Source organism: Anomaloglossus baeobatrachus, chromosome 1 (genome assembly GCF_048569485.1).
Source record: "Anomaloglossus baeobatrachus isolate aAnoBae1 chromosome 1, aAnoBae1.hap1, whole genome shotgun sequence".
NCBI classification, from domain to species: Eukaryota; Metazoa; Chordata; class Amphibia; order Anura; family Aromobatidae; genus Anomaloglossus; species Anomaloglossus baeobatrachus.
Window position 1 is genome coordinate 309,407,975 of NC_134353.1, and position 27,220 is coordinate 309,435,194.

Below are 27,220 nucleotides of genomic sequence, written 5' to 3' on the forward strand. Positions count from 1 at the left end.
ACCGTGTAGCGCCCTCTCTCACTGTCTGTGCAGGGTCACCATACTGTATACACCGTGTAGCGCCCTCTCTCGCTGCCTGTGCAGGGTCACCATACTGTATACACCGTGTAGCGCCCTCTCTCGCTGCCTGTGCAGGGTCACCATACTGTACACACAGTGTAGCGCCCTCTCTCGGTCCGCACTGCCCGGTTCCCATCGCACAGCGGAAGCAGCGCACTCAGCAGCTCCATTATTCCAGCTTGCTTCCTTTTTACGCTACTTGCGTAGTAGTTTACGTAGCAGAGTCCGCAGGATGGCTGGGGGGAGTGGCAGTAACTAGTGTAGTGACTTCTGTGAATCGCGCAGGGATAGCGTTTGCACGTGTGGCGTGTTTACAAACACCTGTGGGAGTGTCGGCACTAGAGCTCTCCCCGAGATCCTGGCCACTGTCGTGACATGCTGGGCGCCATATATCGCGTCGGGTTGCCTCAGGTATGTGCTGTGGTGAGTTGTAGAGCCCCGCTTGTTATAGGAGCGGGCGTGGTGTGAGCGCAGCCATGCTGTCAGTGTATGTAAACATGGCAGACAGGACCAATTAGTTTAGGCTCGCCTTACTGTAGCACCACCTAGCTGTGTATATTTATAGCATTTTGTTGCCTCGGCCCCTGGAGCAGACGCTGCCTCTAGAGAGCACAGTTTTATTGTGTCTGGAGCAGCCAGTAGAGGGCGCTGTGTGTACAGATTCAGGTCTGGTTCACAGTGGTGTATTCAGTCTGTATATAGAGTCGCCGGTTTGACTGTGGCCGCACGGAGTCGCCGGTTTGACTGTGGCCGCACGGAGTCGCCGGTTTGGCTGTGGCCCCACGGAGTCGCCGGTTTGGCTGTGGCCCCACGGAGTCGCCGGTTTGGCTGTGGCCCCACGGAGTCGCCGGTTTGGCTGTGGCCCCACGGAGTCGCCGGTTTGGCTGTGGCCCCACGGAGTCGCCGGTTTGGCTGTGGCCCCACGGAGTCGCCGGTTTGACTGTGGCCGCACGGAGTCGCCGGTTTGACTGTGGCCGCACGGAGTCGCCGGTTTGACTGTGGCCGCACGGAGTCGCCGGTTTGGCTGTGGCCCCACGGAGTCGCCGGTTTGGCTGTGGCCCCACGGAGTCGCCGGTTTGGCTGTGGCCCCACGGAGTCGCCGGTTTGGCTGTGGCCCCACGGAGTCGCCGGTTTGGCTGTGGCCCCACGGAGTCGCCGGTTTGGCTGTGGCCCCACGGAGTCGCCGGTTTGGCTGTGGCCCCACGGAGTCGCCGGTTTGGCTGTGGCCCCACGGAGTCGCCGGTTTGGCTGTGGCCGCACGGAGTCGCCGGTTTGGCTGTGGCCGCACGGAGTCGCCGGTTTTGCTGTGGCCGCACGGAGTCGCCGGTTTTGCTGTGGCCGCACGGAGTCGCCGGTTTTGCTGTGGCCGCACGGAGTCGCCGGTTTTGCTGTGGCCGCACGGAGTCGCCGGTTTTGCTGTGGCCGCACGGAGTCGCCGGTTTGGCTGTGGCCGCACGGAGTCGCCGGTTTGGCTGTGGCCGCACGGAGTCGCCGGTTTGGCTGTGGCCGCACGGAGTCGCCGGTTGCATTGTGGCCGCACGGAGTCGCCGGTTGCACTGTGGCCGCACGGAGTCGCCGGTTGCACTGTGGCCGCACGGAGTCGCCGGTTGCACTGTGGCCGCACGGAGTCGCCGGTTGCACTGTGGCCGCACGGAGTCGCCAGCCCGACTGTCTGCAGGTGGTGCCTGTTTATGGGTTTGTAAGTTTGGAAGACCTGCAGTAACTAGGCAATGGTAGTCTATCCCATGAACTGAATGCCAGAGTCTGGCCTTGGGCCTCATTCAGACGTTCGTCAGCCACGTACATGTGATAACCATGTTTTCATAGAACACAGATCCACTATAGGCTATGGCACTATTCATGTGTCCGTGTGTTTTTTGTGCACCATGTGTCAACAAAAAATATCACGGAGACTGTTATTAACACTAGCACTACTAAGGTAGTCATTTTGACTACTTTGCACCATGTATTTCTATATAGGTGTCACGAGTCCAGTAGTTCTAGTGTTAAGCAGAGTCATGGATCAAAATGACACAAGTCTAAGGGTCCATAAAAATCGGCAGTGTACAATCCAGATGTCGTCGGTGTACAATCCACGTGCTGTCCGTGATTAACATTGTATGTCAATTATTTTTTCAAATCACTGATGAATTCTGCCTGAACAAAGCCTTAGGCTATGTGCCCACGGGCGCTCGTACCTGCGGATGTATCCGCTGGTACGAGCGCATGTTTCTCGCAGCTGCTCTCCGGCGTCCGCAGCTATTTTTAGCTGCTAGATTACAGCGGAATAGCTGCGGGAAGCATGCGAACATTCATGCGGCTTACCTGCGGACGTCCCGGCCTCTTATCTCCATAGCGGAGGGCCGGGACATCCGCAGGTAATTCCGCATGAATAATTGACATGCAATTATACATGCGGATGCGGACATCCGCAGCATGTTCGGCAGCTGCACTTTCCGCAGCGTGGACACAGCACTCCCCATGTCCCATAGGATAACATGGGGAGTGACTGTACATGCTAAAACCTGTGGATTTATCTGGAAAATCCAGAAAAATCCGCAGGTTTTCTGCCGCAAAATCCGCAGAAACAAGCTCCCGTGGGCACATAGCCTTAGGCTGTGTGCACACGTTGCGTAATATCATGCATTTACGCTGTGTCTAGCACTGCAGCGTATGCGTCCTGCGTCCCCTGCACAATCTATGTAGATTGTGCCTAATCCGTGCGCTAGATGCTTTTTTGAACGCAGCGTTAAAATTTGACAATCACTGCGTTTAAAAAAGCAGCATGTTACTTATTTTGTGCTCTTTGGATGCAGCTCCCACTCTGTCTATGTGGGGGCAGCAGCCAGAGCGCATGAAATCGGCATTTATTCTGCTGAAACACTGCATCCACTAAGCAGTGTTTCTGCAGAGATTTGCAGCGCACATGCTTTGCCAAATCGCTGCAGAAATTTCAGCATATACATGCGCACATAGCCTAAAGGCTACTTTACACACTGCGATATCGGTCCCGATATCGCTAGTGTGGGTACCCGCCCCCATCTGTTGCGCGACACGGGCATATCGCTGCCCGTTCCGCACAACATCGCCCACAGCCGTCACACATACTTACCTGTCCGGCGACGTCGCTGTGACCGGCGAACCGCCTCCTTTCTAAGGGGGCGGTCCGTGCGGCGTCACAGCGACGTCACTGAAACGTCACTGAACCGCCGCCCAATAGCAGCGGAGGGGCGGAGATGAGCGGGACGTAACATCCCGCCCACCTCCTTCCTTCCACATAGCGGCCGGGAGGCAGGTAAGGAGAGCTTCCTCGTTCCTGCGGCGTCACACGGAGCGATGTGTGCTGCCGCAGGAACGAGGAACAACCTCGTTACTGCTGTAGTAACGAGATTTGAGAATGGACCCCCGTGTCGCCGATTAGCGATTTTGCACGTTTTTGCAACGATGCAAAATCGCTTATCGATGTCACACGCAACGGCATCGCTAATGCGGCCGGATGTGCGTCACAAATTCCGTGACCCCAACGACTCCGCATTAGCGATGTCGTAGCGTGTAAAGCCCGCTTAAGGCTGGCCTCATATCAGCATGTTACAACCTAGTGATGGGCAGTCTAGCTCTTTTTGGTGATCCGGTTCCCATGGCTCCGCTCACCAAAAAGAGCCGGATCTTTCAGATCGTTCTCGGCTTCTTATTAAATATGTGTTCACCCCAGGTGAACACATATTTAAGATTATAGTGACGCTGCTGAAACCCCGCCCACCCGTGGCAAAACCCCGCCCACTCACAAGTGACCAATTACATTGTTGAGTAGGCGGAGTTTAGCCGCGGGTGGGCAGGCTTTCAGCGGTGAAAAGAGACGTTTAGAGATTTTATTGGCTCACACTAGTGATCCGGCTCCTGTCAGTCACTGCAGTGAGCCAGATCTTTGTGTCGGATCGTTCGCGACCGACACATCACTATTACAAGCAGAACTGTGCATTCATGTAGGCCCAAACCCCTCCACCATTGCTGGTCAGTTGTCAGCTTCATAGTGATCACGCTGCAGCTCGCCGCAGAGTGCCCATCGGTGATGGCGGCACTGTGTGGTCTCAACTTAAGACTGTGGTCAGATGAAGGTCAGATGAACGTACAAATCTTGGACCATTTCCATCCAAATTGTCATCCATGGGTCAGTTTTTAATGCCTGTGTGCATCTGATTTTATACATCACCAGTGTGAAGCATACATGCTGAAATACTGTGTTCTAGGTTAATAATGGCAATATATTATATTATATTATATCCATAAAAATCGTATGCCACACAGATGATCCATATGGGGTCCAATTTATTTATGCACCCGTGGCCTTGAATGGGCGAATCCCATCCGAAACTCTGAATTGAACAGCACATGCTGCGATTTTTCTCTCTCCTAGAGACTCCCGGTGCATGTGAAAAACCTGACATCTTCGTAGTCCTATTGAATAACATTGATCAGAGCCCTGTGTGTTTTTTGCTTGGACTGCACATGTCTGTATTATGCATTAGTCTGAATGAGCCCTAAGGCCTCATGGAGACGTCCGTGTATTACTAAGGTGAGTTTCTCACAGAACACATGCCCCATATACTGCTGAGTATATTCTCAGATTTTTTTAAAAATTTGTAACTTCTTTTAAACAAAATTTTTTTTTATCTCTACTGGCTAAGGCTGGTTTCAGACGTCCGTGTTTCAGGTACGTGTGGCATCCGTTTTTAAAACGGATGCCACACATACCCATGTTATTATTTGCTGATAATCACAAGTCCGTGTTTTCACATGGACCGTGTGACCTCTCATGACCACACACACACACACACACACACACACACACACACACACACATGTTCTTTTTTTTTTTTTTATCCGGCAGCACGGGTGTCACACGGATCACACACTGATGTGATCCGTGTGACATCAGTGTGACACGTACCAGAGAAAACACGGGTCTTTTAAATAAAAAGATTTTCTACATTCACCTGTACCCAGCGATGCTGTATCCGGCTCTGTTGCCTTCCGCTCCTTATCGCCGCTCATTATACTCACTGAATATTCAGTGTCCTGTGGAGCTGAAAGCGGGGACAGTGCTGGGGACTTCAGTATCGGGGACCACATCGCTGGGTGATTATACAGCAGAGTGTGTGTGTGTGTGTGTGTGTGTTCAGTGTATACATGTATGTGCGCTATGTGTGTATGTGCTCGATGTATCCATATGTGTCAGCTATGTGTGTATACATATGTGTATATATGTGCTCATTGTATACACACGTGTGTTGTGTGTTTGTATGGTGAGAACCTGGAAGCCGGAACATCGCGGGGACAGCATCGGGGACTCATCACAGTTTCCAATGAACTCTGATGAACCCGCGAAGCTGTAGCGCGAGTGTCGTGGGGGTCATCAGGATGTCATCAGAGTTCATTGGGAACTCCAATGACCCCCCTTAATGTCACTGTGCTTGCAGAATGCTCACCTGTCCCCGCGATGCTGTCCTCGACGGTGCTGTACCCAGCGCTCTCCCTGCGATGCTCCGGCTTTCAGGTCCTGAGTGCGATGAATAATCGAGGACTATAATGAGCAGCGATCAGGAGTGGGAGGCAGCAGAGGCGGAGACAGCAGGTAAATATGGAAAATCTTTTTATTTTACATACCCGTGTTTTCTCTGGTACCTGTCACACGTATACAAACACGGATGCCACACGTGTGCCACACGTGTGACCATAACCATGCGTGTGACTGGTGCCTGATTAAACGCGGACGTCTGAAACTGGCCTAACACGGTACAAAGATCCATTCTATGTCCTGTTGTGTATAAATATGTGACTCTTCAGATTTTGTGTTATACTGAGCCTGATGAAGAGACCTGAGTAGTCTCGAAAGCTTGCTATTACCATCTTTTCAGTTAGGGTACTTTCACACTTGTGTTGTTTTCCTTCCGTCACAATCCGCCCTTTTGGAAAACAGCGGAATTCGTTAACGGATTCCGCTTCCGCTGTTTCCCATAGACTTGTATGGATGACGGATTGTGCCAAAAGGACCTGCGTTGCTTCCACTGGGCGACGCTGCGTTGCTTTCGCTCAGCGGGAGGAACGCAGCATGTAACTTTTTTTTGAGCAGCGGAATCCTTAGGATTTCACTGCGCATGCTCTCTCTGGCTCCCTGTTCCCGTAACCAAGATAAATATCGGGTAACCAAGGAAAGTGCTTTACCCGATATTTACCCTGGCCACGTGTGCAGGAAGCTTGACACTTCGCCGCTTGGCTCCGCCCCTCCCGCACTCCACTCCGCATGTATACACACACACACACACACACACACACACACACACACACACACACACACACACACACACACACACACACACACACACACACACACACACACACTCACTCACCTGTCCTCAGCACCATGGCCCCGCTCGGTTCCACCCACTCCGTCCCCCGCACACATTTTCTGCGGCTGAGCGATCAGCTGATCACCCGGCGCTGGGAGAGCGATCAGCTGATCACCCGGCGCTGGGAGAGCGATTAGCTGATCACCCGGTGGCCGGCTACTGGGAGCGATCAGCTGATCGTTCACAATAGTCTGCCGCCGGTAAACCGTAAAAAAAAAAAATCGGATTCCGTTGTTTTGCAGCATTCGTTGCATCCGTTGTGCCACTATATGCAACATATCCGTTGCATCAGTCACACAACGCAATGCAACGGATGCCGTTCAACGCAAGTGTGAAACTAGCCTTAACCATCAGAAGGTATCAACCACTGAGGACTCTCAGTTCTTTTAAGTACATTTCTATCTCTACTGGCTAACATGGTACACAGATATACTTTACCTGTATCAAAATGGAAGATACCAGAATGTACCGCATCTTTATAGAACTAATGCTCCTCAGAGCATCTGGGGGCATCACAACTCTGGACCAGACCTCAATCAGAGGTCAATAAAACTTTCACACTACTTATCTATGAACTTCTCCAATATTTACTGCCACAACTGATTGTCCCCTTGCCATGCTGATAGTTCTGCTTCACATAACTTGTCTTTTTTACTGCTCCATTCTATGTACTGTTGTGTATAAATATGTGACTCTTCAGATTTTGTGTTATACTGAGCCTGATGAAGAGACTGGAGTAGTCTCGAAAGCTTGCTATTATTACCATCTTTTCAGTTAGGCATTAAAAGGTATCAACCACCAAGGACTCTCAGTTCTTTTAAACATTTTTTTTTTCACACTATATTTTTTTTTACAGACCGGTTGTCCATTAAAAGGGTATTTTTTTTTGCCCATTTAAATGAATGGGTCAAGTGAAAGAATGTACAACACTTGGAAGTGTGGATTTTTTTTAGCTTTTTTTGCTTACTTGAAAAGCAAATGCTACGCTGATAATTAAAACGGACATACAGACCAAAAATGGGTGAGATTGTATCCTGCTCACTGATGAGAACGGGCTATCTTGTACACAAATACACAGGGATGTGTCAGGCCAGGTCTTGCCTCCATAATACAGCTGTTGGAAACGGGCCTTTGGCTCAGTTCACACCAGTGATGTAGTTTCTGTTTGGCACTATCATAGGTTCAGAGATAGTAAACGACAGAGGATCCATCAGACAATGAACACCAACGATTAGTGATGAGCGAGCACTACCATACTCGGGTACTCGTAATGAGTAGTTGGATTCTCGCATGGACGTGACTCTAATACCTGAGTGTAATGGAAGACTCGAACATTCTTCTGGAAGATTTTCCCAAAAAATGCTCGAGTTCCCCATTCACTTCCATTATACTTGCACCCATCTGAGCCTCCATCTTCACGTTATGAGTACAGATCACCTGAGCATGGTAGTGCTCGCTCATCACTAGAGATGAGTGGACCCGTTGAGGTTCAGTTTGACGGGTTAAGCTGAATCTTAAATTAAGATCGGGTTGGGTCCCAGACTTGACCTGAACTCCAGTGGATATCACTAATTGCCCACATGCAGCCAGCCATAAACAGAACACTTCGATTTGCTTGGGTTTTCCCCACTTTTTTTTGTTTGGTGCACACTACATCCGATCACGCTGTTGTTACCCCTAATTAGAACAAGCGGTTCACACAGGGCTGAGCACCGAGTGTACCCGAGCACCGAGCGTACCCGAGCACAGCGATGCTCGCGAAAGTGTTCTTCATACGTAAAGCACCTGAACTCTGAACCCGAATTCTGTTTTTTTTTTTGTAAAGTGTGTGTTTGGTGCGAACACAACTCAACACTACCAATGATGTCTGATGGCATGGATCCATGATTAGCGGAATTGACCTCGCATATCTCCTTTTCATCTGTATACTAGCTGTATGAATCATGGCTTCTTCGCAGAAATAGAGTCGCACTTGTCAATACGATATAGCCGGTCCTGTAACTCAGGTGCACTTCAGCATACTTTGCTGCAGTATAAGACATAGCAATACAATGTTTTTCTAATTTCATGCAATTCCTTTAATAGGGGTCGGGAACCTTTCTGGCTGAGAGAGCCATAAATGCCACATATTTTAAAATGTAATTCCGTGAGAGCTATACTCACCAGGGGGGAGCGGTGGAGGTGTAGCGGCTCTGAAGGTCCCAGGAGGCAGGGTAGGGGATGCTGCTGGCACGGAGGAGGTGGTGTTGTGTCTCAAGAGGGTCAGTGTGTGGAGGGTCGGCGATACTGCTGTGGGCTTGTGGGGTGTTGCAACGTTGGGGCCATTGATCTGCCGGCGGGCTGCTTTGAATCTCCTGTAGTTGATGAGATCGATTTCAAGAAAATGGCAGCGGCACATGCGCAGATCGACGCGATGGACCTCAAGAAAATGGTCGCGGAGTCTTACCTGCGCACGTGCTGCTTCCACGGCCATTTTCATGAAGTCGATTGTTACGCTCACCGAGGAGTGGCGAGCGTCCGGAGGTGGACCCACTGGACCGTGCACCGGAGTCCCCTGAGAAGGCGACCAGCAGCGAACCCCTATACAGGGACTGTGCGGCGCCTCCCCAGAAGGCCTAAATGCATGGCAGCCAGGGACCGGTAGTAGGAGTCTCTGTAGGGCCAGGTGTAGCAAGGTTGTGATGTCCACAGCCGGCAGGACACGGAAACTGCACCGGAGATGTTCACAGCAGGTGACGTCCGCCGCAGGTACGGCACGGATAATGTCCACGGCAGGTAGGGCACGGTGACGTCCACTGTCAGTATGAGCGGTGACGTCCACAGCAGGTGCGGCACAGATAATGTCCACGGTAGGTAGGGCACGGTGACGTCCACTGTCGGTATGAGCGGTGACGTCCCCAGCCGGAATGGTACGGATGGCACTACGGTGAGACAAGGGATTAGAACCAGGTATCAATGCACAGAAAACAGATAACAGCACAAGGGGTGTGGACACTGGCAAGACTCTAATGGAAGCGTTGCTCGGGCGCCTGCTGCTGGGGGAGGTGAACCTAAATACCCATTAGGTAACAGGTGACCTCTGAGGTCACGTCCAGAAAACGGGGCATACCGCTTTAAGAAAGGGGGCGTGGCCTCACGCGCAGCCTAGAGTCACTTACTGCAGCTCTGTGTAAGGAAGGGAGACAGGAAGAGGCTGCAGCATGCCTGGGAGCAGGAGCAGCGCCTGCAGAGCCATGGGACCGGTAAGAGGAAGGCCGTCGCTGCCTGGGGCTATGACTGGGAGTGCTAGTGGGAGCCATGCTGGGACTGGGCACATGTGAGGGAGCGTGCCCCCCACGGGGTCTGGTGGGACCAGGCGCTACATCGATCTTGTCAACTGCGGGAGATTCAAAGCAGTCCGCCGGCTACTGCGGGTTCGCCGTTGCAACACCCTACAAGCCCGCAGTATCACCGGCCCTGCGCCACTACTGCCGCCCCGGTAAGCAATAAGCGGTTTGTAAGATGCACCCCCATTTTTCCCCCCAAAAAAGTGTGTCCTACACACCGCAAAATACGATATTTTTTTAAATAAAGATTTGTCTGCGAGCCAGATGCAGCCATCAAAAGAGCCACATCTGGCTCGCGCCATAGGTTCCCGACCCCTGCTTTAAAGGGAACCTGTCACATCCGATAATGCTATTAATCAGCAGATCTATGATTAAGATCGTTAGGAAGGTGGCCGGTCACTGTATTGCAGGGGTCCCCAACCCTTTTTACCGTGAGAGCCAAATTCGACTTTGAAAGTTGGTCAAGAGCCACACTGTAGAGATGAAAACGTAGTCAAAGCCAATTTAGCAGTAGATATTGATATCAGAGAGAAAAAGTGACATCCATACACAACATAATCCACTATACTAAGACCAATAATACCACATACAAGGGAGAAATACCGCCACACCATGACCAGACAACCTACCGTGTTTCCCCGAAAGTAAGACAGTGTCATACATTCTTTTTACCCCCAAAAGTCCCACTATGTCTTACTTTCGGGGTATGTCTTATATTGGAAAAAAAAATGTCGATTTTTGTTTTAACTATAAAATTAGGGTTGCAGCCCCATACAGTATCCCACACAGCCTCCCATAGGGTAACAGCCCCATACAGTATCCCACAGCAATCGCAGAAAGTCTCCATGCAATGTACTGTATGGGGACTTGGCGCGATTGCGCCGTAAGTGTACCGCAAGTTAAGGAAACTTTACATGGTGCATATTGTGAATTGCTTACTTGGTACCGTAATGGCGATCGGATCAATTCCTCTGCGGTGCTGGGTAGAGGTGTGGCTTCTTCTTCCTCATGCAGGAGCCGCTGGGCCAATCAGAGGGGCCACCAGCGGCTGCACATGAGGGCACTGAGGCTGCGTGTTTTTGTATGTTGTCCATGGTCCTGATGAACCACGTACAACATTACTGCGTCTCCCACGGCCTCCACATCCCTCCGCTCATTCCGCTCCAGATCCGTTCGCATCCCGCTCTAACCGTCCGCATCCCGCTCTAACCGTCCGCATCCCGCTCTAACCGGCCACATCCCACTGTTAATGCAGCAAAAGGTACCGGTACTATGGCTTTTTATTTTTCCAACGTACAGTTTACTATGTCTTACTTTCGGGGTACGTCTTACATTAGCCGACCCCCCCCCCCTAAAACCCCCACTACGTCTTACTATCGGGGGTGTCTTACTATCGGGGAAACACTGTATTACTACCACGTAGTGACCGAATACAGGCACATACAAGGGAGAAATACCGCGACGTTATGACCAGATAACATTTTACCAACACATAGTGATCAAATACAACCACATACAAGAGAGTAATACCACCACACCATAATTAGACCACGTAGTAACCAAGTATTACTACATACAAGGGAGAAATACCGCAACACTATGACCAGACCACATATCATATCCCCGATCATGGATATGGCCTGGTATATATGGCCCCATCCTGGTATATATGGCCCCATCATGGCCCTATCCTGGTATATATGGCCTTATCATGGCCACATCCTGGTTTATATGGCTCCATGTTCCCATCCTGGTATATAGCCCTATCCTGCTATATGTCCCAAGCATGTCCCCATCCTGATATATAGCTCTCTATCCTGGTAGATGGCCTCCCCATCCTCCTGGTAGATAGTCCCACCCCAGTACACAGTAAAAAAAATAAATGAATCAATAAACGATTGTACTCGCCAATCCTGCGTTCTCTGGCGTCCTCCTGCGACACTGGCATGGCAACTGACCAGGGTTTAAGTGGCGCAGCGCATGACATCAGTGTGATGTGCTGCCACTTACAACACTGGCAGCTGTCAGCCTATTATCTGCTCCCCACGCCCACAATTGTGGGCGTGGGGAGCAATGACTATTCATGGCCTTCATTAGCGGCGAGCACATCGCAGTCCAGGGACCTGACGGGTCTCTATGCCCTCGGACACACATCCATCTGAATCAGGCTAGGGCAGACCCGGTCGCAGTGGCGATCTCTGCATTCGCAGTAGTTACGCCCCTGCCTACATGTCCTCGTCAGCTCGTACTGGAGAGCTTACCTGTGCCTGTGCGTTCTCCTGCTCTTCTCTGCCGCTCCGGCCCCAGTGATGAAGGTATGTTGCGGTGTGGTGCAGAGGAGCTCTTCCGCGTTAGTCCTGTCGTTGGCCGCACTGTTCAAATGTATGCACGCCTGACAGATGCGCATATATTTGAATAGAGGCGGGGTCTCCAGGTCCTTGACACTGCATATGTGCAGGTCTGGGGACTCCCACAGTGCAGTGCTAGGACCTTAGGTGAGTTACTTGCCTGTGATGTTACCAAAGGTCATTCTGCAACTGCGGAAGCTTTAGTGATTGTACAGTACGATCACTGAAGTTTATGATTTAAAGGCTGGGGGCCCCTCAGAGCATGAGCTGCCTAGTCTACCCACCAAGAAACGCAGACCCTGAGAAACGTCCATGTACTGCTACATTCTGGGGACTGAAGGCGAGCCACTTGTCAGAAGCAGCCGGGCCACATGTGGCTCACGAGGGACGGGTTGGGGACCCCTGCTGTATTGAAAGTGCGGCACCTAAGAGAAGATGCACTGTATTATAAGAAGCTGCTTACAAAAAGCAGGCTTTGCTGCCTTTTTTTTTTGCTTTTTTTACTGCATCATTTTGTACATGTCATTTGTCTACAGTACATGTTTAACCCCTTCACCCTGGCGATTTTTCGTTTTTTGTTTTTTTTTGCTCCCCTTCTTCTAAGAGCCGTAACTTTTTTATTTTTCAATCTTACCATATGAGGGCTTGTTTTTTTGCGGGAAGAGTTGTACTTTTAAATGAAACCATAACTTTTACCATTTAATGTACTGGAAAACAGCAAAAAAAAATTCAAGAGTGGAAAAATTGAAAAAAAAAGTGCGATTGCACTATTGTTTTTGAGATATTGTACTTATAGGTAATTTTTAATCTAAGGGGTTAAAAAAAATCAGAATTTTCTCCAAAAAGAGTGGCACACTTTTGCGCCATTTTCTGCAATCCGTAGCGCTTTCATTTTTCGGGATCTATGGCTCAGTGACAGCTTATTTTTTGCGCCTCGAGCTGATGTTTTTAACGGTACCATTTTTGCGCAGATGCTACGTTTTGATCACCTTTTAGCTCTTTATGCTTCTGTCCCACAGATGAAGTGAGGAATGGCAGGCCCAGCATCCCCCAGCATATCTATGTGTCTCCATTAATGTGTAATCCCCCCCCAGTGATGTCTGTGTGCCCCCAGTTATATCTCTGTCCCCACGCCTCTCCTGTGATGTATTTGCCCCCAGCCTCTCCTGTGATGTATATACTGTGGACCCCATGTTTACTGTGATGAGTAAAATAGGAGCAAAATCTGTCCATTTGAGAGCTTGTGATCAGCCCTCTTTACGCTTCTCTGGTGCATTCATGAGAGGCAGCCGTATACATTTTCATGTTTCTTGCCTCTTGGTGATTATCGTTTTAAGTTCTTATTTTTCATATCCTGTTCAGACTGGTTTTGAAGTCACAGCAGGTCAAAATCAATGGCACGGTTTTGAAAATGTCATGATGGACTCCCGAGGTTGAATTATTTATGGTAGTGATATAAACTGAGTGCTCAGCAGTTCATTAGTAGTTTTACTATATAGAAATAATTTACTACTTTCCCTGCAATATTCACACATGACATCCAGAGATCAGACTGTTCCACAGAAAATAGGGGTGGGAATTGGCAATTGAGTTGAGCGGACCCGTGGAAGTTCCGTTCGGCAGATGCAGCCAGACTAGATAAAGTTTGGTTTGGGACCCGGACTTTGTCTGAACCCCAATGGAAGCCACTAATTGGGCAGTTTGGGTTTCTGCCTACATGCAGCCAGCCATAAACTGATCACTTCCGGGGGTCTAGATTTAGGTTTTTGAATGTATTTTTTTTTTTAGTGCGCACTACATCCAACCTTGCTGTTGTTATGTTGTGAGAGCTGTTCAAACACTACAAGTGGCTTGCACTGGGCTGAGCACCAAGTGTACCCGAGCACAGCGATGCTTGCACAAGGGGTTTGCATACATAAAGTACTTGAACTTCAAACCCGAACTCTGTTTTATTTTTTGTAAAGTCTGTGTTGGTACGAACACCAAACCTTGTATTCACTCAACTCTAATTGTTACTCAGTGTTATTAAAGAATTCCCCTTTTTATGGCCTAATTGCATTGAAATGATGGATGTTCAGACTGAAGTGTGAGATCCCACAACTCTTTCAGCTCTGCTACAACAGAAGCTGACCGGAGCGGCAGTAGAACACCGCCGCTCGCTGTGAGCTTCACGGAGCAACTGAAGTGATTTGCGCTGTCAGCAGTGACGTCACTCAGGTTACCCGCGGCCACAGCTGGATTCTCGTTTTTTTACCTGGTCCATCGCAGCAGTTTTGCAACGGATCCGGCGCAGATTGTGGTATTGGGCACACACCGGATTGTGCCTAACGGCAAAAACCAGATGTGTGAAAGTAGCCTTACCTGGTGCTTTTCAATCCTGTACCGACTTAATCAGGGCTGTGAGCGGGACAGACTTGGGCTTGAAGTAAATAGCCTGTGGACAGGGCTTGATGGCTGAATGTGAACAACCACCAATTGACAAAATCAAAACAGATGAAAAACAAACCATATTAGGGTGCATGGCTAGGTGGAGGTCAGCCACTGACCAATTCAATGAAGAATAAAAAACAGGAAAGCCAGCACAAAATGTGCACTGGACTAAAAATTCTGTTCTTTTTATTAAAATTTGAGATTTTGAGCTTATTTTTGAGATTATGAACAATTGGAACCTGAAACATACCGGGAAAGAAAAAACATATCTCATCAAGGAATGATCCCAACGATCTGCTGCTCACCACCCACCATCCGGTTCTCTTCTTTCCACAGTCACGCACCATATCCCCATCCTCTTCACTATAGACCAAGACTTCCGGCCATGTCCAGGCCTTGGAGGTAACTGGGCGTCATAAGATTGGGACCTTATGGTGTGCAGTAACCCACGTGGCCTGAATGCATCTGGCAGTCTTGAAGATGCAGCGCGCAACGGCGGGAAGAAGAGGACCGCTTAGCGAGCAGGGGGCTGATAAACAGATGAGTATTGTTTTCTTTTTAAACAATACTTACCACTCTGGCTAGTCTTCTGCTTTCCACCCAGTTCCTCTTTGTCAATCATTGGCCATGCCACGTCTATGGCGTCTTCACATAGGACAGGACTTTCATAGCCCATCCAGGTTGGTACACTGCACATCGTAAGTTGCAATGATGATGCAACCTTATGACACTTAAGGGGGCTTTACACGGTAGCGATATCGCTAGCAATTTGTAGCGATAGCGAGCGTGTAAGTACCCGTCCTCGTTGCGCATGCGATTGTTTGTAATCGCTGCCGTAGTGAACATTATCGCTACGGCAGCGTCCCACATACCTGGTCGGCGTCGTCGCTGTGACTGCCGAACAATCCCTCCCTCAAGGAGGAGGGATGTTCGGCATCACAGCGACTTCACCGCAACGTCACACAGCGGCCGGCCAATCAAAGCGGAGGGGCGGAGATGAGCAGGACATAACATCCCGCCCACCTCCTTCCTTCCGCATTGGGGCCGGCGGCAGGTAAGGAGACGTTCCTCGCTCCTGCGGTGTTACACACAGCGATGTGTGCTGCCGCATGAGCGATGAACCACCTTGATAAACAACCCTTACCGATTTTTGAGTTTGGGACGACTTCTCCATGGTGAACGATTTTCACCATTTTTGAGGTCGCTGGTCAGTGTCACACGCTGCGATATTGTTAATGACGCCGGATGTGCGTCACTAACAACTTGTCCCCGACGACAAAACATTAACGATATCGTAGCGTGTAAAGCCACCTTTTTGTTCTCCTGCTTGGACACGGCCAGTAGTCCTGAAAAAGCCAAAGATGCTGCATGTGGAAAGAGGAGGATCGTATGGTGGCCCAAAAAGTCAGCGGTCAGGCGAGCATTAGATTTGGGGGGGGGTTAATGTCCAACGTTCAGAGCTGAGGGTCATACATAAGTCGGATGTTTATAAGTTGGGATCTGCCTGCGCTTACAACTTTTTGATTGTTTTTTTATTTGTTTGGGGGGCAGCAGATGTACTAGAAACAGCAGTTCCTTCATTTTTTTTCTGTACAGTAAATTAACAAATTGGCTTGGCTTGACTGAGGGTTCCAGTGTTCTCTAGGAAAAGACTTCTCCAAACTGATCTCGCATCCACTTGCCTCCACAGAGAACATAAAGATTGGCCATCAGAAATTCAACAGATGATGTCAGGGGAGAGACGAGACCGAGTCAGACGATTTTTGCCTAATGTGTATGGGTCTTTAGATAGAATCCAGTGTTTTGTTGTTTTTTTTTAATTTTTAATTATTTTCTCTATTCCTTATACATTACATCATCTATTAATTGTGGTCAAGTTGTCTTAAACTTCAGTGTCTATGTGATGTGCTTGAAAGATGCATCTTTAAACCATATGCTGTAGTCAAGGAAAGGCCGGATTGTAGAGTCATGTAACCAGATGCTGTCTGCATTTAATTTTTTTTTTATTTCAGTGTAAATAATAAATAGTATGGATAAAAAACGATGTGAGATGCGAGATTGTCTACACTTTGAAATCTGTTCTGGCAATTTTCTAATACAATGAAAGCTATTGTGAAGCTCGGATTAAATGGCTCACCCTTCTGGGACATGGCTAAGCATTCGTGCAGTTGCACAGCATGTCTATACTAATAGGGTTTAGGCTTTTGTCACATGACTAATGTCTTATTCCCAATAGCTGCCTCGGGATCAGGTTTCTCCAGGATGGTGCTCTTCTCAGCCATGTGCATGCTTGTAAATCATGAATAGCGAGAAGTGTACAATGTGCGCACTGAGAGCTTTACCCATGCATCCAGTTATTAGTCCTATCCAAAAAGGATTATCGGAGCATATCATCTCGGCAGATTGTGGACTATATACAGCAGATCTTCCAGACACTTCCTGAAAGGATGGGGGCCGGAGCGCTTACTTTATGTGTGAGTACAGGCATGTCTGAGTCATTAGAGCTGCTCCCACTACTTCTGGATAAAATCACCATAGAGTACTAGTCTGCTTCCTTAAACACTCAATGATTCATGATTCAATATTTGCTTAGATGATAGGGATGATGAAATATTTACTGGGAAACTGTTACTGTAATTAGTCCTATGACATTGTATGTTGTTATCTAGCAGGTATCAGTGTTAAAAGGCTCTACATGGGCCTTCATGTAATGTTTAGGTGGGTTTACACACTGCAACATCGCAAACGACATCGCTGTAACGTCACCGGTTTTGTGACGTTACAGCGACCTCCCCAGCGACATTGCAGTGTGTGAAACACATCAGCGACCTGGCCCCCGCTGTGAGGTCGCTGATTGCTACAAATCGTTCAGGACCATTCTTTGGTCCTTTGTTTCCCGCTGTGCAGCATGATCGCTAGAAAGTCTCAGTGTGTAAAGGGGACTTTACAGCGACTTCCCTTTCAAAAAGCTGCTTTACAACGTCCTCAATGACTAACTAGATTGTTCTGCAGGTCCGGATCGCTGTTGCGTCGTTGGCCAGGTCTGCCTGTTTGACAGCTCACCAGCGACTCACCAGAGACTTTGTAGCGATCCCGGCCAGGTTGGGATCGCTGGTGGGATCGCTAGAAAGTCTCAGTGTGTAAAGGGGCCTTTAGTGTATGTTACCAGCGAGTACGTGAGATCTTGCCATTTCATACATTTCTTTACAGATGTATAAATTCAGCGAGCAGTGGTAATCTTGCCTTCTAAAATGCCAAAAGTCTCACGGACACCCCCATCACGAGTCTGAAGGATTCTTTTGAACAATTTTAATTCTTAAGGGCCTTACATGCTACAATTTATCGGGAGATATGTCATCGGGGTCACAGATTTCGTGACGTACATCCGGCATCGTTTGCGACGTTGTTGCGTGTGACACCGACGAGCGACTCTGCACGATCGCAAATAGGATGAAAATCGTGGATTGTTGACACGTCATTCATTTTTTAAAAATTGTTCGTTTTGGGTAAGCAGCCGACATATTGCTCCGTTTGACACCCTGCCAACATCAAACAACCGCCTGGATCCAACAATATATCGTTGATCGCTGATGCGTCCATTTTGAGATTGTTACGCGTGACAGCAAATAAACGACCTATAAGCGATACCGGCAAATCGTAAATACGATCTGGGCGTGTCACGTCGCACATGCGATCGTCAGATAAATTGTAGCGTGTAACGGGCCCTTTACACAGTAAAATTAGACAATCTTACGCTTTCTTCACACATCGATATTTTTGATCAGTATTTGTATGCCAAAACACAGAACAAGTGTCAATCTTTCAATTATAACTTTTCTCTTGGTTTTAGCTTACAAACACTGATGCAAAATAGTGACATGTGACTAGTAAAGGGTGCTTTACACGCTGCGACATCGCTAGCGATCTCGTTAGTGATGTGACACGGAGATCGCACATGTGACCGGCGCTATAAAAAAAAGGACCTATGTGCGATCTCGGCAGATCGCATCTGTGATCTGGCGTGTCACATCGCTAATGAGATCGCTAGTGATGTCGCAGCGTGTAAAGCACCCTAAGACCTTAAAATGTGCAACATTCTGCACAGTGGTTCAAGCTGTTGGATAAATTTGGTACACATACAGCAGGTGAAGTAAGTAACATGGAACATGTCACCAATTTTCCCCCTGTTTGTGTGGATTGTAGGTTGTACAAATCCAGATATGCACAATGTGGAATAGAGAACCCTATTAGCCATAATTCTTTTGTATTGTCGTGACCCGCGATAATCAGATAACCAGATAAGACCTATGTCTCTCTCTTCTCTGCATGTCCTCCCATTTTTTTTTATGTTTAATCTCTTTTTATTAAACTTTCATGGAATTACAAGATAGTGCAAAACAATGTTAACATTATGAATAGTCTTAGGACAACCACTAGGACACCGCCATCCACACATGTTGAGAAAACAGTTGTAACAAAAGATGACACAATATAGTAAAGATCTCTACATACGAATATCAGATTCATTCTCAAATGGGTCCCAATGTCCATGTAGTTGTATCCAAATGCACAGTAACCAAAAATGAGAGTAGAGCATGTAACTTGGAAACAGAGAAGTATCAAGAACTGATATAAAGAACAGAACAGAGGCGGCCATCCAAAGAAGCTCCCATTTATTTTTTACAAAAGGGAATTGCATGCTGTACACAGCAATTCCAAAATATATACTGATTATCCCTTTACAAGTCAGGCTCTGTTTACCTCTGCTTTCTGCAGTTCTGTTTTTCAGTTCCATTCTAGGAATGGAGAAATGCAATATTTTTCTGATAAAATGACATACCACCCACATGCATTATTCCACATGCGAACTATGATCCCTACATTACATGCTAGCTATGACCCCTACATTACATGTGGAAGATGGTGCTCTGGTCAGATAAGACCAATGTAGAACTTTTTGGGCTAAATGCAAAACACTATGTGTGTCAGAAAACAAACACTGCACATCACCTTGAACATACCCTTACCGGCATCAAACAAGTTAGTGGCAGAATCATGCTGTGGGGAGGCTTTTCTTCAGCAGGGACAGGGAAGCTGGTCCGAAACTGAGCTTATCTGCTGCCTTATGCTCACATTGGTGGGGTGTGGTGTGTAAGGGTATGTTCACACATCAGGTTTTTGCTCTGCAGCACAATCCGGTGATTTGCGGGAAAAACTCATCCGTTTTTTTTTTGCCGCCAGGGCGGTTTTTCCTCTTAGACTTTTATTAATGCCGGATTGTGCCGCATGTACTTGCGTTTGATCCGGTTTTTGCCGGATGCGGAAACAATCGTCACTCCGGCGGCCGCACAGGACGCAGAGAGGAACGCTTTTTTCCTGCGGAAAAAAACCGCACAGCGCCGGGTGCCACGCTGTGCGTTATGGTGCATAATGAAAGTCTATGCGCCCCGGATCCGGTGGCATGCATCAAACGCCGGAAGCATGTACCGGATCCGGGTTTTACTTCTGAGCATGCCCAGAAGTGATAAAAAGTCATTGCTTGTCAGAAAATCAATCACTCACTCACTCACTCTCTCTCAAACTCTCTCACTCACTGACTCATTCACTCACTCTCACCCACTCACCGATCACGGGCGCGGCGCTGCACGGCTGTCACAAAGCTCTGGCGGCTTCTCCTGATTTGAAAATGCCGGCCGCCCATTATTCAATCTCGTATTCCCTGCTTCCCCCGCGGTGATGGTGCGTGCGGGGGTGCCTGTGTATGTGCGGTGATGATGCGTGCGGGAGTGCCGGTGTATGTGCGGTGATGATAGGAGCGGGAGTGCCAGTGTAGGTGCGGTGATGATGCGTGCGGGAGTGCCGGTGTATGTGCGGTGATGATGGCAGTGCCAGTGTATGTGCGGTGATGGTGCGTGCAGGAGTGCCGGTGTATGTGCGGTCATGATGCGTGCGGGAGTGCCGGTGTATGTGCGGTGATGATGGGAGCGGGAGTGCCAGTGTAGGTGCGGTGATGATGCGTGCGGGAGTGCCGGTGTATGTGCGGTGATGATGGCGGCAGTGCCAGTGTATGTGCGGTGATGGTGCGTGCAGGAGTGCCGGTGTATGTGCGGTCATGATGCGTGCGGGAGTGCCGGTGTATGTGCGGTGATGATGCGTGCGGGAGTGCCTGTGTATGTGCGGTGATGGTGTGTGCGAGAGTGCCTGTGTGTGCGATGATGGTGGGGGCAGTAGTACCGGTGTTTGTGCGGTGATGATGGGGTCTCTCAGCATTTTTTACCGGATCCGTCGCATTCGTTTTTACACAACCTGAGACGGATCCATTGCATCAGACACAAACCGGATTGTGCCTGATTGGAAAAAAACTGATGTGTGAACTTAGCCTAAAGCCTGCTTTACATGGGATGACCGATCGTTCGATTTCACGATCGATCGTACCCGCCCCTGTCGTTTGTGCGTCACGGGCAATTGATTGCCCGTGGCGCACAAACTCATTAACCCCTCGTCATACGTACTTACCTTCCGGGCGACGTCGCTGTGGGCGGCGAACATCCACTTCCTGAAGTGGGAGGGATGTTCGGCGTCACAGCGGCGGCCGCCCAATAGAAGCGGAGGGGCGGAGATGAGCGGGATGTAAACATCCCGCCCACCTTCTTGCTTCCACATAGCCGGCGGGAGCCGCGGGACACAGGTAAGCTGCAGTTCATCGTTCCCGGGGTGTCACACGGAGCGACGTGTGCTGCCACGGGAACGATGAACACCCGGCGCCATGTTTCATAAACAATTTTATGAAACCTAGCGACGAGTACACAACTCACGATTTGTGAGTGATACTGCGTCGCTAGGAGGTGTCACAGAGGCCGACGTCGCAAGCGACGCCGGATGTGCGTCACAAAAACCGTGACCCCGACGATCTATCGCACGATAGATCGTCTCGTGTAAAGCACCCTTAGGCTATGTGCGCACTAGGCAATTTTACCCGCGGATTTGCTGCGGAAATTTCTTGAGAAAGGTTTGAAATCTTTCTGCAGACATTTCCCAGCAAAACCTATGGGAACAAAAAATAGCTGTGCGCACACTGCGGATTTTTCTCAAGAAAATTTCTTAAGAAAATGAGCATGTCCATTATTTTCCGCAGGTACCTGCGGAATAGCCCCGGAATTCACTGTAATGTAATCGCGAAATTCCGGGGATATACCTCAGGTAGCAAATGATGTGCGGTATACCCCCGGTATAGCCGCGATTTACTTGCGGTAATGCTCATCGCTCCCTGCGGTTTTGCAGGGAGTGATGTCATTATGCCAGGAAGAGGAAGCGGAGCAGCGTAAACACAGACGTCACATTCCCTGGACGCCGCACAGAAGCGCTTCCATGTGACGTCCGGCGGGTGCCCGTGCAGTCTGTGTCCCGCTGCAGCCCCACCGCTGCACACACAGCAGTGTCAGTGTCTGCCCGCAGTATCGGCAGCTTGTCACCCTGCAGCGCAGGCAGACACTGACACTCAGCAGTGCATGCAGCCGCGGGGATGCCGAGCGCTGCTGTCAGGAGGTGAGATGAGATCATTACCTGCTGTGACGATCTCTTGCCTCCTGACATCACCGCGGTCACTGCTGTCTATGCCCGTCTCGCGAGCGGCCCGAGACTGTCACTAGCGGTGACGTCACGGGCTCTCGCAATACTGCTGACAACTCGGCGGGCATAGAAGGCATTGACAGCGCTGATGGCAGGACTGCAGGAGATCATCACAGCAGGTAATGATCTCATCTATCCTCCTGATGGCAGCGCTCGTCATCCCCTGCAGTGACCTGGGCTATTGATGTTAGCTCAGGTCACTGCATTGCTCTCCCAGCCAATGGGGAACATTCTGTTCTTCATGGACTGGGACAGTGACTATGGTATGGATCGCCGTGGGACGCCCCCCCTTATTGGATTACGCCGGACGTGGAATTGATTGTTCTTATCAATAAATTGGTGAAAGAGGGAATGTGGGGAGTGTTTTTTTTCAAATAAAACTTTTTTTGTTGTCTATTTTATATTTCTTACTGACTGGGTTTGTGATGTCAGGTATCTGATAGACGCGTGACATCACTAACCCCAGGGCTTGATGCCAGGTGACATTACACATCTGGCATCAACCCCATATATTACCTCGTTTGCCACCGTACCAGGGCAACGGGATGAGTTGGGGCGAAGAGCCAGGATTGGCACGTCTAATAGATGCGCCACTTCTGGGGCGGCTGCAGCCTGCTATTTTTAGGCTGAGGAGTGTCCAATAACAGTGGACCTCCCTAGTCTGAGAATATCAGACCCCAGCTGTCCGCTTTACCTTGGCTGGTGATCCAATTTGGGGGGACTCCACGTTTTTTGTTTTAAATTATTTATTTAATGTAAAATAACAGCGTGGGGTGCCCTCTGTTTTGGATTACCAGCCAAGGTGAAGCTGCCAGCTGTGGTTTGCAGGCTGCAGCAGTCTGCTTTACCCTAGCTGGCTACAAAAATAGGGGGAACCCCACGTCATTTTATTTTTAATTATTTATTTTTTGGCTAAATACAAGGCAAGGCACCTTTTTAGTGCCACATGAAAGTCACTAAAGGGTGCCAGCTTAGAATATGCAGGGGGATGGGACATTATATAGGTCTTTCTCATCTATCTATCTATCTATCTATCTATCTATTCATCTATCCCTCTATCCATTATCTGTCTATCTATCCATTATCTATCTATTATCTATATTATTTATTTCTGTTCAGCATAAAAAAAACGCAGGGACCAACCTGCGGAAAAACCGCGGCAAAACAGCTTGCTTTTTTTCCCGCGGATTTGGTGCGGTTTTTTACCGCAGGTGCGGTAATCTTCAACTCCCAAAAGTTTCTCAAGAAATTTTCTTGAGAAAAATCACTTTTCTAGTGCGCACATAGCCTTAGGGATAGGTCCGGGATCAGGAAATGAGTGGTTAAGAGATTGGAGTTAAATTCAGCGGTCAACAGCAAATTCAATTGCAACAAAAGAATAAAGTAACAACTATTTGAAAAATACCGTAATACAATTTTTCAAAAATGGAGCAAAAAATCCAAAATTCTTAAAATATAAATTTTTATTGAAGACAAATATTAAAACATACCAAAAAGTTAAAAGAGCTGTATACAGAAAAGAAAAGAGGACATAGCGGCATAACAAACGAAATTGCACATAATAGTATCCAAAATACAATGAAAAAGTGACTAGTGCATTAATTCAATGTAAATCTAATTACTTCCCCACATCAATACTTTCGCCACGGTATAAAGACAATATTTATAAAGTGTCCTAGTGCATAAAATTGCACATGGCCCTTATTAAATAAATAATTAGTATGTACCAAAAGGGCATATAAATATTGAAAAATATATATCTATGCGGGGATAATACTACAAAAATAAAAAAGCAGAAATAGTCACTAAAATGTGAATTGTTATATATGCTGTGCAAGTAACCCACTATTGTGTTGTGGATGTACTACCAAACACTATCAATAGATGGGGTTAATCCCGAAGCAACATGGTGCTAAGGATTGTAAGGACTAATATAAATTATACCGCATTAGACACAAATAGAGCCCAGAACAAAATACACGATAGTTACCCGGGTAAAATACAGTGTGTGCCGCCGACCTCTCACCCCGACGTATGTTTCGCTACCACCCGACTTCAACGGGGGCGTGCACAGCATATATAACAATTCACATCTTTGTAACTGTTTGTTTATTTTTGTACTATTATCCCCACATAGATATATATTTTTCAATATTTATATCCCCTTTTGGTACATACTAATTATTTAATAAGGGCCATGTGCAATTTTATGCACTAGGACACTTTATAAATATTGCTTTTATGCCGTGGCGAAGTATTGATGTTGGGAGGTAATTAGATTTACATTGAATTCACTCACTAGTCACTTTTTCATTGTATTTTGGATACTATTATATGCAATTTCGTTTGTTATGCCGCTATGTCCTCTTTTCTTTTCTGTATACATCTTTTTACTTTTTTTGGTATGTTTTTAATATTTGTCTTCAATAAAAATTTAGATTTTAATAATTTGGGATTTTTTGCTCCTTTTTTGAAAATTGTATGCGACATTTTTCAAATTGTTGTTGCATAGGTAATGGGAGTGTCCTACTAATTGACCACAATTGTTGATGATTTAAAAGAATAAAGTAGCAGAGCTGTGGATGTGGTGAACTAGAAGTCGCAGCAGGGCACAGTGAGTGACTGCTCACATACTGCTCCAGTTTTTCAGCTACTGTCATGTCGTCACTGTCTGGCAGTGATTGGAGTTATGACATCAGATTACTGCAAATCGCTTGTCAGAATTGTGTCATAATAGTGATTAAAGGGGTTAGTTTTAGTGATGGGCGAACTCGCAGATATCCGGTATCGGTAAGACTAACTGTATTTAAAAAAAAAAAATGTTTCTGGTCCGGAATAGATCCCGGATATCAGGTCGGACACTGTTCCCCATAGAAGTCTATTGAGACCAGAATTCGGCGCTTAAAAATGGTAGTGAAAGGAATAAGGGGATTAGAGCAAGCGCACTATACTTTCCAAGTCTACAGTGCGGCTGTAACTACTTTTGGGCCGCTAATACTACATCTGGGAATGCTCATTATTGCTCATGCGTCCTAAGGTCCCCCCATGTTATGATACCCAACACAGATAAAGCATACACTACAGGCTGCAGCCGCCAGCCGTCCTCTTATCTTGGCTGTATATCAAAATAAGAGAAACCACATGTGGCTTTTTTTTTTTTTTTGGTAATAAATGAGTTAAATAATTTACAAAATGGTGTGCAGTCCCCCCAATTTTGATATCCAGCTATGCTAAAGACAGCTGGGGCCTTGTATTCTCAGGCTGCAGAGGACCCATGCTTATTGGGTCCCTTAGCCTAAAAATAGCAGCCTTCAGCTGCCCAGGATTGTCGCGTCCATTTGTTGTGCCAAGCCCGGAACTTTACCCAGCTCATCCCAATTGCCCTGGTGCGGTGGCAATAAGGATAATAAAGGGGTTAATAACAGCGCATAACTGCCACTAAGTCCTAGATTAGTAATTGGAGGTGTCTGCGTTCCCCCATTACTAATCTGTATGTGAAAAGAAATAAACACAAAAACCACAAAAAAACACAGTCTCTTTCATCAATTTATTAACCCCCAAAACACCCAGGTCTGAGGTAATCCACACGAGGTCCCTCGATATTCCAGCTCTGCTACATCTGAAGGCACAGCCATAGAACATGACTGCCTGCTTTGAGCTTCAGGCAGAGAATGAATCACCCTCGTGAAGAGTGGTGATGTCACTCAGGCTATTTGTGGTCTCAGCTGGAGGTTCCCACAGCCCTCTACCTGTGATCAAAAGTAACCTGACCTCCGGTAACTTCATTAAACACAGTGACTTCACCTCAGGTGAAGTCACTGAGTTTAGAGACCTCCATCTCCTGGCAAAAAAAACGCAGGTTTTTTTTTGCCAAGAGATGCATACAGGGTCTGTGATTGCAAGCAATCAGACACTGTCACATAGGCTGGGGGCGCTGTCTGACTGCAACCACTCACAGACGCCAGGACTGCCGGTGTGCGGGGGAAGCAATGAATATATATGAGGCTAATAAGCAGCCCCGGAAAACAAGTGAGCGGCTCGGAAGCGGTTACAGCCATACCGGAGACTCTGTTAAGTATAGTCTGTTTGTTTTATTTTTCCTTTATTTTCTTTTATTTCCCGAGTTGCTGGATCTGGATGATTAGCCGAAATTCCTTGAGAACTTGAGGCCCAGCACCCGTATACTTTTGAAACCGTGCGGATCCATACGTTTGCAGTCTGGGTCAACCCATCACTAGTTTATTCCATTCGGACAATCTCGTTCTGAATACTATATCCTCCATTGTAAAATAAAGGTAACAGATACAGCATCAGCGCTATTCAAGCGATGGCGGTGTGGGGTCTCCCAAGGCTTGCATGACATTGGTTGCAATGCTCACATGCCATAACAATCTGTGGTCATTAGGGACTACTGATTGTTATGCCATGTTTGCACTTCAGCCAATGTCACACCAGTCGTGACACCGATATCACTGGTTAAAAGAAAAAGGTTTTGGTACCGTGTTAGCCAGTTGAAAAATGTAAAGGTATCAGAACTACAAAATTTTATTTTTGTTTCTCTCACTGAGAGCAATCAACCGATATCACTGGGATGGCACTAGAGTCGGGGATCAGTATCTTATTTGATATTGGAGAATATAGTATTTAAGAAGGGGTTGTCCAAGTACAAGATGACCTGCAGTAAGTGACAGTAGCCATCTATACTCGGTTACCTTGTCCTTAGACACCGTGACCACTTTCCCTCCTGGCATACATGTACATCATATGTTGGAAAGATGTTAAAAGTATGCAGCGAAATACCATATCACAAAGCTGCGACAACTATCGGTAAAGCTGGGTTCACACACAACGACAACGACGTCGCTGTTACGTCACCATTTCCTGTGATGTAACAACGACCTTAGATGAACGCTACTAAGCTGTCAAACATGTAATTTTAAGCAGCGACGGAGCAGCGATCATAGCGACCTCGACGGTCGTTGTACGGTGTCACACGCGTCGCTATGCGACGACTCAGACC

The 27,220-nt window shown here is 47.8% G+C and overlaps 1 protein-coding gene across 2 annotated transcripts in view; it reads left to right on the forward strand.

Annotated features, from left to right (window-relative positions):
• The first annotated feature begins 378 nt into the window (after positions 1–378).
• The window catches only part of FAM13A (family with sequence similarity 13 member A), a 344,313-nt gene continuing 317,471 nt past the window's right edge, over positions 379–27,220 (forward strand). Inside the window, exon 1 of one of the 2 annotated variants that reach the window (XM_075351136.1) lies at positions 379–471. In XM_075351136.1, coding sequence (XP_075207251.1) covers positions 436–471 — 36 coding nt within the window. In that variant the 5' untranslated portion in view covers positions 379–435. Of the gene's footprint in view, positions 472–17,023; positions 17,046–27,220 lie in introns of those variants that run through there. The other variant, XM_075351152.1, reaches the window with a different exon arrangement.